The sequence below is a fragment of the Protomyctophum parallelum genome, assembly GCF_964188405.1.
Source record: "Protomyctophum parallelum genome assembly, chromosome: 22".
Taxonomy (NCBI): domain Eukaryota; kingdom Metazoa; phylum Chordata; class Actinopteri; order Myctophiformes; family Myctophidae; genus Protomyctophum; species Protomyctophum parallelum.
This window is the reverse complement of record NC_139714.1, coordinates 28,164,337-28,182,950: the sequence shown is the minus strand read 5'-3', so window position 1 is coordinate 28,182,950 and position 18,614 is coordinate 28,164,337. Positions and strand designations below refer to the sequence as shown.

General features: G+C 44.9%; 1 protein-coding gene across 4 annotated transcripts in view; it reads left to right on the top strand.

Moving 5' to 3' along the window:
• Nucleotides 1–18,614, top strand: part of rerg (RAS-like, estrogen-regulated, growth inhibitor) — a 29,532-nt gene continuing 10,918 nt past the window's right edge. For 3 of the 4 annotated variants that reach the window (XM_083757540.1, XM_083757539.1, XM_083757541.1), the window contains exons 1-2: nucleotides 1–103; nucleotides 7,626–7,937. In XM_083757540.1, coding sequence (XP_083613666.1) covers nucleotides 7,877–7,937 — 61 coding nt within the window. In that variant the 5' untranslated portion in view covers nucleotides 1–103; nucleotides 7,626–7,876. The remainder of the gene's footprint in view (nucleotides 104–7,625; nucleotides 7,938–18,614) is intronic. The other variant, XM_083757542.1, reaches the window with a different exon arrangement.

Sequence of the window (18,614 nt, the reverse complement as noted above, 5' to 3'; positions counted from 1 at the left end):
GTCTGTGCACCAGGCGTGTCTTGTTCTGCACAGATAAGGTCAACTTATTTATCTCTCTGATATATCGCTGCGTTTTGCCATCCTCTCCATTCAGTCGTTTCTGGTGAGTAAATAAATATATGCTGCTGCTGTTTGTTTGTGTGTGTGTGTTAATAATATAGGCTACAGGTCTGTTTAGAGATCTATACATACAAAGTTGACTGTTGTTGTCGCTTTGCTTCATGCTCTCCTGTAGCTCTGAATGTGTTTGACGTGATCTATAATAATAATATCCTACCTTTAAAGCTCACATTATTTATTTGGTTATTTTTAAAAGATCGAAATAGCCCAATAGTGTATCTATTCAAAGTTGATGTGGTGTGAGTGCAGTAGGCTAGGATAAGAATAGTCGGTGCATTTCAACGGTAATGTTGTCCTGTTTGTTTGGGAAATGAACACGGAAATCCAAATCAACAACAACAATATAACGCAATTAATTTCCACTTAATTGCATTAACGACGTTCAGTTCGCGCACATGGTGTGAAGGACATGAATGATCTGTGACTGTAATAGATAGCGCACTGACTGTACACACATAGAGCAGCCTTTTGTCATGTAATCAGTTATAAATGATCGTTACATTGATTGATAATAATTAAGGTTCTTGATCGCGGCGCGTGGGCGCGTTTGGCATTGAAGCAGTATACGGTTGGTCCGGGGACGCCCTATGGGGGGGTCCCTGCCTGGGGGGTCCGCGGGGTCATTTTGGGGGTCCGGTCCTTGACGTGAAAAAGTTTGGCAACCGTAATTGCCTCTATCTCTCGGCAAAGGTCCTTTACTGAGGTGTACGTGTGACTGTGAGGAGATGATGTGGGGATGTGGGGGCATTTTGGCTGTCTTCCACTGTCTCCCACTGTCCCCCACTGTCTCCCACTGTCTCCCACTGTCCCCCATTGTCTCCCACTGTCTCCCACTGTCCCCCACTGTCTCCCACTGTCCCCCACTGTCTCCCACTGTCTCCTACTGTCTCCCACTGTCTCCCACTGTCCCCCACTGTCTCCTACTGTCCCCCACTGTCCCCCACTGTCTCCCACTGTCTCCCACTGTCCCCCACTGTCTCACCCTTATAGAACTTTAACTCTTGAGAGCGTACAATGAAACCATGGACTCTAAAGATTGACATTATTGTTAAACATTTGCATTAGCCATTCTTAATTTACAAGAAGTCTACTAAAATAGCAGATCTACAAGCTCACAATGCGTCGCATCGCGACGCATTGTGAGCTTGTAGATCTGCTATTCTCAAATGGCCGAAATGTATATAGAGCTGAGGTGGGTAATGTCATCATCCTCATTTTTCGACCGCAGTCGAGGTCATGGATTTATTGAATCGCATTTTCATAGCGCTTTTCCAAGTGCTCAAAGCTCTTTACAATGAATGGTCCATTCATTGGGAGGTGAAGAGGCGAACAGTCGACGCCAGCGTCCTCACTTCCCACATTCACACACCGACGGTGGCGAGCTCACACCGACCCTTGCCCAAGGACACTTCCACACAATTTCACAACAATCCCACGCCAGACCTTCCGGTCCTTCATTGCCACCCCCACAGAACACAGAACACAGAACACACAACACAACGTCAGTTTTACTGTGGCAAAGAAAAATAAACATGCTCAGTTTGGCTGGAGTGTAACTGGTAAATGGATCCGGAAACCCCACCAGCCTCCCTCTACCTGACTCCACCCCACCCTCTACCTGACTCCACCCCCTCTACCTGACTCCACCCCACCCTCTACCTGACTCCACCCCCTCTACCTGACTCCACCCCCTCTACCTGACTCCACCCCCTCTACCTGACTCCACCCATAAGTCAATGTGTGTGTCCTGTCCATGCAGAACAGTAGCCTAAGAGGAGGCTTTTTGGGGGGTTTGATTGATTGATTGATTAGCCAGTGGTGGAAAAAGTACTCACATTTTGTACTTAAGTATTGATACTTTAACTCTAAATACTTGAGTAAAAGTCTGAAAGTCAAACATTTTCTTGAGTAAAAAAGAACAAAAAGTATTGGTATCAAAGTAGTAGTAGTTAGTTGTAACCTACCACAGGTTAGTTTTAACCTGCCACAGGTTAGCCATGGGTTAGTTTTAAACTGCCACGCACGTCGGGAGCTACAGGTTAGTTTTAACCTGCCACGGATTAGTTTTAAACTGCCACGCACGTCGGGAGCTACAGGTTAGTTTTAACCTGCCACGGGTTAGTTTTAAACTGCCACGCACGTCGGGAGCTACAGGTTAGTTTTAACCTGCCACGGGTTAGTTTTAAACTGCCACGCACGTCGGGAGCCACAGGTTAGTTTTAACCTGCCACGGGTTCGTTTTAAACTGCCACGCACGTCGGGAGCCACAGGTTAGTTTTAACCTGCCACGGGTTAGTTTTAAACTGCCACGCACGTCGGGAGCCACAGGTTAGTTTTAACCTGCCACGGGTTCGTTTTAAACTGCCACGCACGTCGGGAGCCACAGGTTAGTTTTAACCTGCCACGGGTTCGTTTTAAACTGCCACGCACGTCGGGAGCCACAGGTTAGTTTTAACCTGCCACGTCTGAGTTTTAACCTGCCACAGGTTAGTTTTAACCTGCCATGTGTGACTTTTAACCTGCAACAGGTTAGTTTTAACCTGCCACATGTGCAGTTTAACCTGTCACATGTTAGTTTTAACCTGCCACATGTGAGTTTTAACCTACCACGCATGTCAGGAGCCACATGTGAGTTTCAACCTGTCACACATGTTGGGAGCCACGGGTTAGTTTGAACCTGCCACGGTTAGTTTTAACCTGCCACGTGTGAGTTTTAACCTGCCACGTGTGAGTTTTAACCTGCCACAGGTTAGTTTTAACCTGCCACGGTTAGTTTTAACCTGCCACACATGTCAGGAGCCACGTGTGAGTTTTAAACTGCCACCAGTGTTGTCAGACTAATGCCTGTCGGGCTGACTGTCAGTGTGTCTAACCAACGTGTTGTCAGACTAATGCCTGTCGGGCTGTCTGTCAGTGTGTCTAACCAACGTACGTATGCACCCTGCTGTGTTCTGGACAGGTCACGCGTTTGTCTGTCTGGTATGACTGCTCCTGCGGAGCACTAATCATCATTAAACAAAGACTCTTACTCGACTCGACTCTTACCAGCTCAGTGGCCTTGGGTTAGAGTGGCCGCCCTGAGACTGGGAGGTCGGGGTTCAATCCCCCGCCGGGTCATACCAAAGACTCTAAAAATGGGACCCAGTGCCTCTCTGCTTGACACTCAGCATCAAGGGTTGGATTGGGGTTAAGTCCCTGCGACATACTGTACTATAGCGTCATGTCCAGGGGGTGTACTTGTACATCAAGCTGCCTCACGCTATGCTCCTGCCCTATGGGCCTCATGGCTCGGCAAGGCTACTTACTTTACTTACTTAATTGACTGAGAGTGCGGATTTTATTCATTTTCTACATATGTTCATTTTGAATCTGCACCCAGCACACACGCCTGGAACTATATAAAACTGTCTGTGACTGAGTGGAGCGGGCCTTTTCCCTTCAAGTGTTCTGGACAGGTCCGTCAGGCCTTTAAGGTTGTGTTTTTCCAGCTGCTCAACTGTAATTTATTTTATTTTTATTCCCCAACAAGCACGTGAGCACAGATTTAATCTCAAGATCTTAACGCTTGCACCGGGTGCACGAAGGAATATAGTTTATGCTGCGTGCAGTCAGTGCAGTATGGCATGATGTAACACCGGGGCTCCACCGGGGCGCGTCAGCGTCGCGTCTCCGTCACCGTCAGGGAATGTTCCCTTTTTAATCAATGAAGGGTGGCTCCGCTGCCCGCGTTGCGTTGTGTTGCGTTGCGTTGCGTGACTGCAATAAAATTGCCCCGGTTCTTTTTTTGACGCACGCGACGGAGACGCAACGCGTCCCGTGGAGCCTCGCCGTAAGCGCTAGAAAATGAACTTTGGACATGCAGGGGAATCCCTGTTTGGTGTTTTAAAAGCATTATGTTATACTTTTAGCTATTGAAAAAGAGCAGATCTACAAGCTCATAGCGCGGCACTCGAGCTTGGGTCCCTGGAACAAGTTTTGGGGTCCTTGACATGAAATAGGTTGAGAACCAGTGATATAGAAACATGGGGTTTTTCGGAAAACTGTCATGATTTAGAAGACATTTGTAGAATCGAACTTAGGTCTAAATGGGTTAATATACAGATGCCAATGAGCGTGTGTGTCTGTGTGTGAGAGTGAGTGAGTGAGTGAGTGAGTGAGTGAGTGAGTGAGTGAGTGAGTGAGTGAGTGAGTGAGTGTGTGTGTGTGTGTGTGTGTGTGTGTACAGTATATACAGTATACTGTATAATATACACATAGCGTGCACTACATATTGGCAACAGCTGCTTCTATAAACACAAAGCCTTTTATGGAATTTTGCAGTGGTGTGGTAGGAAAACATAGGACACACTTGTTTTACTTCAATACTGCTATGTAAAACACATCAGGAGCAATTAGGGGTTCAGAGTCTTGCTCAAGGACACTAACTCTGGGGGAGTCCACAGGGATCGAACCGGGAACCTCACGGTGTGTGTGTGTGTGTGTGTGTGTGTGTTTGTGTGTGTGTGACGTGTGTGTGTGTGTGTGTGTGTGTGTGTGTGTGTGTGTGTGTGTGTGTGTGTGTGTGTGTAAGACCGGAATTCGCTACGAGCTTGTAGATCTGCTATTTTTGAAAAGTCGTGAAATTGCGGCGCAAATCTTTGAATATATATATTATTCTTTCAAAGCGAACGTTTTTAACTCAAATCGTTGCATCTGGGGGGGCCCTGGAACAACATATTTTCTTTTTTTATCCCATTTTTCACCCCTATGTGATCCTGGGCTCTACACACCCTCCGCCAACTATAGTCCCCATATATGGGGGACATGCATGGGGCGAGCAACGGACTTTAACTCATGCTTCTGGAACAACATATTTTCAGATGCACAGAAGCCGAAGCAGGCTATATGGTCTATAATATATGGTTAGAACGCTACAGAGGGATACTAGAGGGAGACGGAAGACCAAAAACAGGATGAGTTGAGCTGCGGTAAAATGTGGAGTGTTCCTCCTTTTGACACGGAAAGTAGACACAATGAGAGGAGTATGAGGGGGCGGCCGCGGGTTATATTTGTCGACAATGATAAGTGCAAGCGGGGGCCGGCGCGCGCGCGCACACACACACACACACACACACACACACACACACACACACACACACACACACACACACACACACACACACACACACACACACACACACACACACACACACACACACACACACACACACACACACACACACACACACACACACACACACACACAGAGGACTGGAGTGGTGGAAGAGGCAGAGAATGTTGTTTCCGCGGCGTTACCGAGGGCAACCACCACCCGCATCATCACCTCTGCCGCCGTGACTCACACTCCTTTGTTGAGGCTTTTAGGAGGCGTTGGGATATCTATAGCGTATCTATGAAACTATGACGAAAAATGTCCTTCGACTATACCTTTTTTTCACTGACAAAAACTAAATGGAATGAAATGAAATTAAAACTAAGCTATACGATGACTAAAACTAAGACTAAATATAATTAGACATTTTCGTCAAGAAATAAAAAAACTAGACTAAAATGTTAGGAAGGGACTATAGTGGACAAGAGATCCAGTATAAGTCATTTTAGCAAAGCTAAATAGATTTAGTCGACTAAAATGGCATGACATTAATAGTCGACAAAAACTAGACTATCACTAAGACATTCCAGGTGACTAAAATGTGACTAAAACTAGATGAAAACCATTCAAGAGACTACGACTAAAACTAAAATTTGATGCCAAAAACAACACCGACTCTGAGGCGACGTGAGCAACACTTTAGTTATTTTCAAAGACCTGAGCTCCTTCCAACACTTTAGTTATTTTCATAACCTGAGCTCCTTCCAACACTTTAGTTATTTTCAAAGACCTGAGCTCCTTCCAACACTTTAGTTATTTTCATAACCTGAGCTCCTTCCAACACTTTAGTTATTTTCATAACCTGAGCTCCTTCCAACACTTTAGTTATTTTCAAAGACCTGAGCTCCTTCCAACACTTTAGTTATTTTCAAAGACCTGAGCTCCTTCCAACACTTTAGTTATTTTCAAAGACCTGAGCTCCTTCCAACACTTTAGTTATTTTCAAAGACCTGAGCTCCTTCCAACACTTTAGTTATTTTCAAAGACCTGAGCTCCTTCCAACACTTTAGTTATTTTCAAAGACCTGAGCTCCTTCCAACACTTTAGTTATTTTCAAAGACCTGAGCTCCTTCCAACACTTTAGTTATTTTCAAAGACCTGAGCTCCTTCCAACACTTTAGTTATTTTCAAAGACCTGAGCTCCTTCCAACACTTTAGTCATCTTTAAAGGGATTGTGACATTAAAAAAAAGGTTTTGGAATTGTTCTTGTTTTTTTTAGGTTTTCTAATCTCAATTGCACCCAAAAAACATGAACTTTTAACATTCAGTAGATTTTCTGTGATCTGGGGTTTTCTGGCTCAAACAGGTGCTCTGATTTGCCGGCAGTAAGTGACATCACTTACTGCAAATCCCATATATGTCAATGGGATTTGCCAGCAGATGTCACTGTTTCACTGTGTTGCCTGTTTTCATTGTAGCTCAAAAGGCCCAAAAAACCCCAAAGAAAACTTCAGACCACAGAAAATCCACTGAATGTTCAAAGTTCAGGTTTTTTGGGTGTAATTGAGGTCATAAAACCTAAAATAAAAAATAAAAATGAAAATAAATGAAAATGAATGTCATAAAACCTTTAACACATTTTTTCTAAAACATGACAGTTTTCTGAAAAACACTATGTTTCTATATGTCCGTCGTTCGCAAACAATTTCATGTCAAGAACCCCAAAAATATATTTAATTGGTCGCCGACCCCCATCTGGAAATAAGTTGTTCCAGGGACACCTCAGAAGAAAGAATATATATATATATATAAATATATATATATATATATATATATATATACGTATATTCAAAGATTTGCGCCACATGTTCACGCAATTTTTTTCAATAGCTAAAGTATAACATAATGCTTTAAAACACCAAAAAGGGCTTCCCGCCCGAACGGGTTAAATACATGAGCTCCTTCCAACGCAACACTTTAGTTATCTTCAAAGACAGAAGTACAGTATGTGGTCTTATCAACCATCAGCCATCCATCATCGCCTTATATCACACTCTCCAGATGGTCACCATTTCAGGCTAGAAAGCAAAGCTCCACCGAGTGCTTTGTTTTCGACCGATATACTAACCACAAAATCCCCTTCTATAGTCTGTTCTTCTAAAATCATACATCTCTTCACCAAAGTGTTTTTAAACCAACACATCTCACATGAATGCAGTTTCCCGAGTTGGCTATAGTAACACTTTTTTTTCCGGTGACATTTTTTCCAAACGTGTGACTATATCCTAGAGTGTCAGAGGAAAACATTGCATGTTTGAAAGGTTATCCAAAACGGTCATTAAAACAATCAAGCTTTTAATTAATTAATTAATCTGTTCTTATGTGTTTGTCCACAGACAGACAGACAGACAGACAGACAGACAGACAGCATCTCCTCCTGTGAGGACAGACGGGCTGACAATGGGCCGATTGTCTGTCTGATCTCAACACACGCCGAGCACCGGGACCTGTCTGTCTGACATCATATCAGCCCCGGGACCTGTCTGTCTGCTTGCCTTGGGACCTAGTGTCTGACTGACCTGTCTGTCTGACCTGGGATCAGCCCTGGGATCGACCTGTCTGTCTGACCTGGGATCAGCCCTGGGACCTGTCTGTCCGTCATCATGGCCAAGAGCACAGAGGTGAAGCTGGCGGTCTTCGGCAGAGCGGGGGTCGGCAAATCAGGTATAGTCCCATTCTGACCTGAGATCAGATTCTACAAATGTCTTCTACATCCTGACAGTTTTCCATTCTGACCTGAGATCAGATTCTATAAATGTCTTCTACATCCTGACAGCTTTCCATTCTGACCGGAGATCAGATTCTAAAAATGTCTTCTACATCCTGACAGCTTTCTGAAAAAGCTATGTTTCTATGTCAGTGGATCTTCGATTTTTTTTAAAAATAGCAGACCTACCAGCTTGTAGATCTGCTATTTTTCAATAGCTAAAGCATAACATAATGCTAACACCAAGAGGGGTTCCCGCCCAAAATGGGATAAGAACTAATATACTTTATGACGTTGTAATGACTATTTTTACCACTTGCTGAAAATAGCCGATCTACAAGCACACAACGCGCACACACACACACACATCCTAGCACATTTTCATTGATATCAAACGAGAGTATAAAAGCGGCCATATCTTCTTCCCGGCACCCCCGAGCTTTTATTTTGAAAGAAATCCCTGAAAGCGCTGATGGTGTTAAAGGAGAATTCCATGCTAGAATGCTTTTTTATCTTTCTTACCTTTCTTTTTAGTCGTTACGTCCCCACCAAAGAGGTCCAGGTGTTTTTTTGTGCAAAAACTCCTTATTGGCTAGTATTTTCCCCTACCATAAGCCCTCAATGAATTGCATTGAATTGAATGGGAATTGAATGGGGCTATGGGGTGTTGTGCTAATTCGCTTATTTCCATCAAAAGAAGTAGTAAAGTGTGCCGCTTGGGATATTATTTACATTATGAAGAGAGGATATATACAAACAAATAATACATTTGAGCGATGGAAATAAGCAAATTAGCACAACACCCCATAGCCCCATTCAATTCAATGCAATTCATTTAGGTCTTATGGTAGGGGAAATAGCCAATAAGGAGGTTTTGCACAAAATAACACCTGGACCTCTTTGGTGGGGACGTAACGACTACAAAGAAAGCTAAGAAAGCCTTTTAGTATGGAATTCTCCTTTAACGGACCAAAAATAACGAGAAGAATAGTTTAACAGATAAACAACGAAGGCCGTCACGAGTTGTTGAATTTCTGTCCTTTGTTATCCGAGTCTATTTTAAAAGCTAGTGGTAAGTGGCCAAACACCGTCCTAGGACAAAGTAAAAAATAAATAAATTAAATAAGTAGCACTGTGTGGAATGTCACTTTTTCTAGGTGTGCTTTGAAGAGAGAGAGAGAGATGATTTCATAGTGCGTGCGTGTGGGTGTGCGCGCGTGTGTGTGTGCGCGTGTTTGTGTGTCTAAGTGGCCAGCACCTCTGACTCTAGCTTTTAGAGGAAGCTTTCATGACTAAAGTCGTAAAATAGCAGCCGCTTCTCCAAACTATCACAGGCCTGGACAGCCCACAACAACAAACAACACTGCATGCAACAGGAGCATCATTCCACACCGTGTGTTGTCGTGGTGTGTGTGTGTGTGTGTGTGTGTGTGTGTGTGTGTGTGTGTGTGTTGTCGTGCATGGTGTGTGTGTGTGTGTGTGTGTGTGTGTGTGTGTGTGTGTGTACAGTCAGTCGCTGAGCGCATGATGAACACGGTCGCACTTCAATTCCATTCCATTTTTATCCAAGTCCCGACTGTGGTAAATGGTGCATTTATATAGCGCCTTTATCCAAGGCGCTTTAATAATAATAATAATGATAATTTAAAAAAATTGCAGCGCACTGCGGCAATTGGTTGCCGCAGTGGCTTACATATGCCCCTCCCACTAATATTGCCAGCCAATTACAATTTCAAGTCACACCTTAGATCATGTGTAAGTAATTCGGAGGGGATTTAACCCCCACAATTCATGTTTTTGCGACAAACGGTTACATTTATCGCATTTGCACATGTGATTCAAATTTGGGATGGATTGGACATTCCGTTCGTGATTTATGGCATTTTTTGTGATATAGGCCCCTTCTACTAACTTCGGAAGACGATTACGGCCGAACGATACGCACTACCAAAATTCTGCAGTTGGTGTTTTAATCGGATAGGTCCAGAGATCATGTGTGCCGATTTCTGTGAGATTTGGACAAAATCTGTAGGAGGAAAAGCAAAAAGTGTGTTTTGGATAAAATTCAAAATGGCGGAAGATCTATCATGACGCAAATGGGCGTGGCCTATATGGGGAGATGCGTCATGACCCAAGGAATCCAGGGTGTTCTGCCCCCACTGTGTAGTGGTCATGTTTAGTTGTTATTGTGTGAAACAGCACCACCCTGTGGTAGCTCAGGGTTTCTTATTTTCTGGTTGCCATGTGCTTGCAATTAGACTTATATATTTCAGCTGCGCTGCCTGCAGTCAGTCAGATCTCTTCAGCTCCAGTGTACTGCTGTCTGTGGCTCCTCTTGGGCTAAAAGCAATGTTGTGAGTAATACATTTATGATGGCAGGTTATTTTATGTTGTTTCTTGTTATTTGACACATGCTCTCTGACTGTATTGTAACAGTAATTTGGAAATGTTTTATTTTGTTGTTACAGTTTCACAAATTGACCAGTAAAACTTCATAAAGACAACGCCTTCTCTGTGGAGTTTGTTGGGAGATGTTTAGCTGTTGGGATAGCTGGCATCCTCTGCTAGTGAGGCCTGCACAGTGAAAAACAGCATTACAGCCTGCGATGGAGAACCGGACAGCCATTACACAGAGCTACACAATCCCAAGAGCTAAGTGGCTAACACAAGGCCAGCTTGAACTCTTTCTGTGATTAAACCCATCACCGTCATTATGGAAAAAATAACCAACACAAACAAAAGTAAAGAGGATGTTCGCTCTGTAAACTCTCAATCAGGCCGCACAACATCCAGTGCAAGAGCTAATCTAGAAATCGCAATGGCAAATGCAAGAGCCGAAGCTGCATTAGCCAGAGCAGCACACTCAGAAAGGACTGTTGCATTAAAGGTTGAGTCAGCACGCATTCAAGCCATGCTCGAAGCATTAGATATCGAAAAGGAAAAGGATGCTGCCATAGCAGAGGCAAAGTCATTGCAGGCTGATTTAATCGAAATGGATCTTGAGGTACGCAGTAAGGGATCCAGGTCTCTAAAACATAGCCAATACCAGCGCACCGCTGCATATGTGGAAAGGCAGTCCAGCAGGATGAGTACAGGTGACTTGTCCGACACAGAATATGTTGACATCACAGGTGGTGCGTCTGACACAGAACAGTTTGATGTCCCAAAGGCCCCCCCTCCAAGCGAGGTGTCAGTTCAAGCTAAGAAGGATGGTGTGACGCAAACATTATCACAATCACACACCATCCAAGTGAAAGACTCTGCCTCTATACACACTATGTCTCACTATGTACAACAAGAAGCTCAACACAGCCAGATGCATGGTTCTGCCTCTGCGTACACTACACGTCAACATGTACAACAAGAAGCTCAACACAGCCAGATGCATGGTTCTGCCTCTGCGTACACTACACGTCAACATGTACAACAAGAAGCTCAACACAGCCAGATGCATGGTTCTGCCTCTGCGTACACTACACGTCAACATGTACAACAAGAAGCTCAACACAGCCAGATGCATGGTTCTGCCTCTGCGTACACTACACCTGGCCATGTACGATATGTCCCACAGCACAGCCAGATGCAGTATGCTGCCTCTGCATACACTACACCTAGCCATGTACGATATGTCCCGCAGCACAGCCAGATGCAGTATGCTGCCCCTGCATACACTACACCTAGCCATGTACGACATGTTCCGCAGCACAGTCAGATGCAAGGTGCTGCCTCTGTCAATGTTGTGCCTCGTCACGTACAACATGCTCGCCAACATAACGATGTGCAAGCAGCTGCACCTGTCACCACTACGCCTCGTTATGCCTCTCAGGCTCCTCAGCAAAGTTGGGTACCGCTAACACAGAGCTACAATCAACAGTCCCTATCTCCTACTTATCAGCCTGTTCACGGAATGTCCAGTGGAGCAAGCTACAGCCACTCTCAAACCAGCGACCTTGCAAGATACCTCGCCCGCAGTAACCTGGTCACCTCAGGGCTCACCTCATACGACGACCAGCCGATGAACTACCGGGCGTGGAAAACATCGTTCCACAGTGCCATCGCTGGTTTAGATTTATCTGCCGCAGAAGAACTTGACCTGCTAGCCAAGTATCTAGGGAAAGACTCTAAAGAACAGGTTAAGAGAATCAAAGCAGTCAACATCAGATATCCGGATATTGGACTGGGGATGGCATGGGATCGGCTCGACGAAACTTACGGTGCACCCGAGGCCGTCGAGCAGGCTCTCTTCAGCAAGCTTGAGAACTTCCCCACGGTTACAATGAAAGATCCACAGAGACTCCGGGATCTAGCAGACCTGCTGTCAGAGCTGGAAGCAGCCAAGCTGGATGGCTACCTGCCAGGTCTGACATACCTTGACACCTCCAGAGGTGTTAATCCAATCATTGAGAAACTCCCGTACAGTATTCAAGAAAAGTGGATTAGTTTCGGGTCAAGATTTAAGCGTGAACATTGTGTCAGTTACCCTCCGTTTTCTGTGTTTGTAGATTTCATTCGCACAGAAGCAAAAGCTCGCACAGATCCCAGTTTCAACTTCTTTACTCAAGCTTCAACAGAAAGAAAGAACACGTGGGAGAGGCCTGTAAAGACGCCTGTGCACGTTCACAAGACTCAAGTGTCATCGACAGAAAAACCTGATTCCGAAGAAGCTGAAAAATCTGCAGAACCCAACAAACACTGCCCCATACATGGAAAACCTCATCCCCTGAAGAAATGCAGAAGCTTTCGGGAAAAGAGTTTAGAAGAACGCAAACAGCTTTTGAAAGAACACTCCATCTGCTTCAGATGCTGCTCCTCTACTCAACATATTGCCAGAAACTGCTCAGCTGAGGTGAAATGTGTGGAATGTGGGAGCACCAGCCATGTAGCAGCGCTTCACCCAGGACCAGCCACCTGGGAGTCTAAGTCGTCCCCTCCCGCTTCAGAGCATGGCGGGGAGGAGGACAAAGCAGATTCCCAGGAGGCCACTTCAAGGTGCACACAAGTATGTGGTGAAGGACACAGTGCGAGCGCATGCTCCAAAATATGCCTTGTTAGTGTGTATCCTACCGGTCGCAGAGAGGAGTCCAAGAGAATGTACGCTATATTGGACGAGCAGAGCAACCGCTCCCTTGCACGGTCCGATTTCTTCAATGTCTTCAAGATCTCAGGGTGTTCTTACCCATATACGCTGAAGACATGTGCTGGACTCAAAGAGACTGCGGGGAGAAGAGCCTGTGGTTACACTGTGGAGTCAGCGGACCAAAACCTAAGCTTTCCTCTACCTACACTCCTCGAGTGCAACCAAGTCCCTAACAATCGCTCCGAGATACCTACCCCGAACGCAGCACGCCATCATACTCACCTGAAGCACATCGCTGACGAAATACCACCGCTCGATCCGGACGCTAACATACTCCTTCTACTGGGCAGAGATATCCTGAGGGTACACAAAGTCCGTGAGCAGATAAGTGGTCCGGACAACGCACCATTCGCCCAAAGGCTCGACCTAGGATGGGTAGTCGTTGGTGATGTATGCCTTGGAGGTGCCCATGGACAGCTACAAGTGAGCAGCTACAAAACAAGCATCCGAGAGAACGATCATCTACAGCCGTGCATCAGCCATATCGAAGGGAAAGAGATGTTCAGTCAAGCACCTAAGCATCAACACCATCCAGCAATGGCGCTTGTAGGAGACAGCCTTGGCCAGATCTTCACTCGTACTGCTGACATTCACAGACTTGCGCCCTCGATGGAGGACACAAGATTTCTTCAGACCACGGAAGCTAAGTTCCAGCAGGACAGCTCCGACAGCTGGATCAGACCGAGACAACGGCTGCCTAACAACCGGAAACCTGCTCACCACCGCCTTGTCTCACTCCGGCGGACACTGGGAAAACGACCACAGCGCCATGTTCTAGAGTTCACGGAGAAAATGCTCAAGGGAATGCATGCAGAGATGACACCACCCTTACAGCAAGGACAGGGGTGCTGGTACCTCACCTTAATAACAGCCAGTTATCACGCCCTTGCACATTCTTCTCAACCACAGGTGCACAAGGAAGAGACTCTGATTCTGTTGATTAGTGTGGGATCTTTGAAGACCCCAAGCGGGGAGTGTTCTGCCCCCACTGTGTAGTGGTCATGTTTAGTTGTTATTGTGTGAAACAGCACCACCCTGTGGTAGCTCAGGGTTTCTTATTTTCTGGTTGCCATGTGCTTGCAATTAGACTTATATATTTCAGCTGCGCTGCCTGCAGTCAGTCAGATCTCTTCAGCTCCAGTGTACTGCTGTCTGTGGCTCCTCTTGGGCTAAAAGCAATGTTGTGAGTAATACATTTATGATGGCAGGTTATTTTATGTTGTTTCTTGTTATTTGACACATGCTCTCTGACTGTATTGTAACAGTAATTTGGAAATGTTTTATTTTGTTGTTACAGTTTCACAAATTGACCAGTAAAACTTCATAAAGACAACGCCTTCTCTGTGGAGTTTGTTGGGAGATGTTTAGCTGTTGGGATAGCTGGCATCCTCTGCTAGTGAGGCCTGCACACAGGGGAATAATAATTTTACGACCTACGGTTCAAGAGTTATAAGCCAAAAGGTAAAGTGGGCTGTTATATGGTTCACCCCCTTAAAAGCACTATTCATTAAGCATGCATAATGAGCAGAGGAGATTGGACAGCAGCTAATGGAATAAATCAACTTTGCGTCGGATATGGTCGTGCATATTTAAATGAGTTGAGTGATTCTCAGTCCATTAAAGAAGGTGCCGTGAGTCTGAAGCAGTGTCCATTTTTACACTGCATTTTTTTGCATTTTATTTAGTTTTGATCAGTCTATTGAATACATTCTCAGACATGTTTAAGTGTTAGTCTAGTTTCAGCCGACTAAATATCGCAAGATTTTAGTCGACTACATCTACAGATAGATACGATTTTAGACTTTGTCGCATGCTGAAAATAGCCGATATACAAGCTTTGCAGCGTTTCGATGCAAGCAATTAGTTCTACTGGATCTCTATTCAACTAGTCCCTCCCTGACATTTAGTTCTACTGGATCTCTTCTCCACTAGTCCCTCCCTGACATTTAGTTCTACTGGATCTCTTCTCCACTAGTCCCTCCCTGACATTTAGTTCTACTGGATCTCTTCTCCACTAGTCCCTCCCTGACATTTAGTTCTACTGGATCTCTTCTCCACTAGCCCCTCCCTGACATTTAGTTATACTGGATCTCTTCTCCACTAGTCCCTCCCTGACATTTAGTTCTACTGGATCTCTTCTCCACTAGTCCCTCCCTGACATTTAGTTCTACTGGATCTCTTCTCCACTAGTCCCTCCCTGACATTTAGTTCTACTGGATCTCTTCTCCACTAGTCCCTCCCTGACATTTAGTTCTACTGGATCTCTTCTCCACTAGTCCCTCCCTAACATTTAGTTCTACTGGATCTCTTCTCCACTAGCCCCATCGTCAAAGTTGCCCACCCCTGCCTTAGAACACGGTTACACCCCTTGAAATTACATATTTTCACTGACAGGCAGAATTACTCAAGTTGGAGCTCTCTGGTGGAGCTGTTGCCCTCGCGACCCAACTACAGATAAGCGGTTGAAGATGGATGGATGGATGGATGGATGGATGTTGCCAATTTGACCATCCATCCATCCATTTAGGGACATGACAATTACTTCCCTAAATGCGTTTGTTTTCAACGTGTGATGTTTATTTATGCGCGTGGAGAGGCTATACGGTGAAAATGAACGCTTAACGAAATCCACCAGGAAGGACTGGCGGGAGATTATTATGACTGACGATGTGTCACCGCGCCGCAGCGTACGGTGTTGAACCCCCCCCCCCCCTCAGAGTGTGGATTTAAAAAAGAATATTGCAACAGGAGAGAGAGAGAGAGAGAGAGAGAGAGAGAGAGAGAGAGAGAGAGAGAGAAGAAATGTACGAGTGGAGCCCGCTTGCCTCATGTGTGACATGCAGTATTTTCGGTCCATCGTGCGTTTCGTTTCGTGTCAAGGACCCCCAAAATCAACATGTATTAGGCCACGGACCCCCCATTTGAAAACATATGCCAGTGACCCCGATAAGGACCCCCCATTTGAAAACATATGCCATTGACCCCGATAAGGACCCCCCATTTGAAAACATATGCCAGTGAGGAGGATAAGGGAGGATTTTTACGGCTCTAGCAGTGATTCCGAAAACATTAATTTCATGATGGACCCCCCAGTTTGACACGCATTATGCTACGGACGCCCGATTTAATGGCATTTCTATCTCTGGTACACCAATTTATATTGTAAAACCACTGTTAATTCAACTCTGAGAGTGTAAAATGGAACCAAATGGACCCGTTAGGGTCCATTTGGTTCCATTTGTACACTCTCAGAGTTACAGACCCATAATAAGGGTCCATTTGGTTCCTAATTATCTCTTCCACCATGTAGTAAACGCTGCATTCGTGGTCTGGAGAGGGCAGTTTTTTTTTTACAGACGGGTAAAAGGGCTGATCGAAGCCCCCTTTGATGTCTATATGTGGCTGCGGTGGCTCAGGGTTAGAGTGGCTGGATGGTAACCCCAAGGTTGCCAGTTCGAACCCGGGCTCCCCCAGAGTTAGTGTCGAAGTGTCCTTGAGCAAGACTCTGAACCCCTAATTGCTCCTGATGTGCTGGCTGGTGCCTTGCATGCTTTCTGCCACCATCGGTGTGTGAATGTGTCTGAGGCGCCTTGGATAAAGACGCTATATAAATGCACCATTCACCATGTATGTGTGCACGCCCCTGCTCTTTCCCCCCCGAGGGAGGGCCAAACCAACCAATCATGCAGCCAAAGTGCCGTGTTGTCGGGCGGAATAGTGTTTACACTGCAACGCTAAAACAAACGTTATGAATGTTAAATGATAGCCCTGTGCCAGTGCTGACTGAAGGCGTCTCTCCCAGCCTGTGGTATTTAGAATAAATCTTTTCACCACCAGTGCCGTCTGTCGTCAGACACGCATGTGATTCATGGCCTTATTTTGAATTAAATAACAGCGTTATGCTTTTGCGAGGTGTTGTGACAGTATATTGTGCCATTGTTTGGAATGACGGCTGTAATTCATCGTGCATATTTTAACCCATTCTGAACGGGCACCCATTTTGGTGTTGGCATCATGTTATGCTTTAGCTATTGAAAAATAGCAGATCTACAGCTCATATCGCGCCACCGAGTGGCGCGATACGAGCTTGTAGGTCTGCTATTTTTTGAAAAATCGAAGAACGACTGACATTTTTAGAATCTGATCTCAGGTCAGAATGGGTTAATCAGACCAGTGTGTGTCCGGTGGAAACCTCGTATGAATCTGATCTCAGGTCAGAATGGGTTAAACAATGCAAAGCTACACTGAGTGATGGCATACTGGCGTGGAAACAGAAATGCGTGACATTCGTGCTAACCGTTCAGCACTAAACTGTTATCTATTAAAAAAATATATCGTTTTAGTCGACGAAATCAACACTGCAAACATGTACAGTATGTCTCAGGTCGAGTCCTGATCATCCACCACACCGCCTGAATTACATCGTTACATTATCCCATTCTGACCTGAGATCAGATTCATACGAGGTTTCCGCCGGACACACACTGGTCTGATGAACCCATTCTGACCTGAGATCAGATTAAAAAAATGTCAGTCGTTCTTCGATTCTTTCAAAAATAGCAGACCTACAAGCTCGTATCGCGCCACTCGGTGGCGCGATATGAGCTTGTAGATCTGCTATTTTTCAATAGATAAAGCACGACATGATGCCAACACCAAAATGGGTGCCCGTTCAGAATGGGTTATAGAACCCTTTATCATATTAACGGTATGTAAATACATTATGTGTCACAAGGGAAAAACTGGAGAGTTACTGTATATCCTTTTCAGATGGAAAATATAATTATTTTCTTTCAAACTTTGACATTTAGCCACTTGAATGCCAGCATTCCTATTCCTAGCAGATCTACAAGCTATTGAAAAAAAAAATGTGTTAAAATTATACTTTGAGTAATAGTCATAGGACGGTCATTAACCCATTCTGACCTGAGATCAGATTCTAAAAATGTCTGTTTGAAAATGACAGTTTTCTGAAAAAGCTATGTTTCTGTGTCAGTCATTCTTCGATTTTTCAAAAATAGCAGACCTACAAGCTCATAGCGCGCCACTCGGTAAAGCGCTATGAGCTTGTAGATCTGCTATTAAAACCGCTCTCAAAGGGCACCCGGACGGCTGCAATTCGAAACTGGCCCCCGAAAAATCCTTTTTACCTCCTTTATGATGAATTCCTGTTCTATTCTTTAACTATATAGAAGTGTCTATTTGTACGTCTCTAAATGTTTTGATGAATTGAACAAGGTGGACCCTGTTGTAAACAAGTGTAATGCTTTATTGGGTCGTCCACTCACAGTTAACAGTCTTTGTATTGAGTTTGTGCTTGAAATGTACTGTAATTCTGCAAACTGTTAATAAATATTTCAATCAATCAATCAATCAAACGTTTGAAGTCAGGATTATAACGTGGATGTAGAGTGTGTGTCGCCGGGGAGACGGCTACCCGAGCAGATCATAAAGTCCAAAAGGAATGCTTCCCTTCCCATGAAGGCTCCACTGGGTC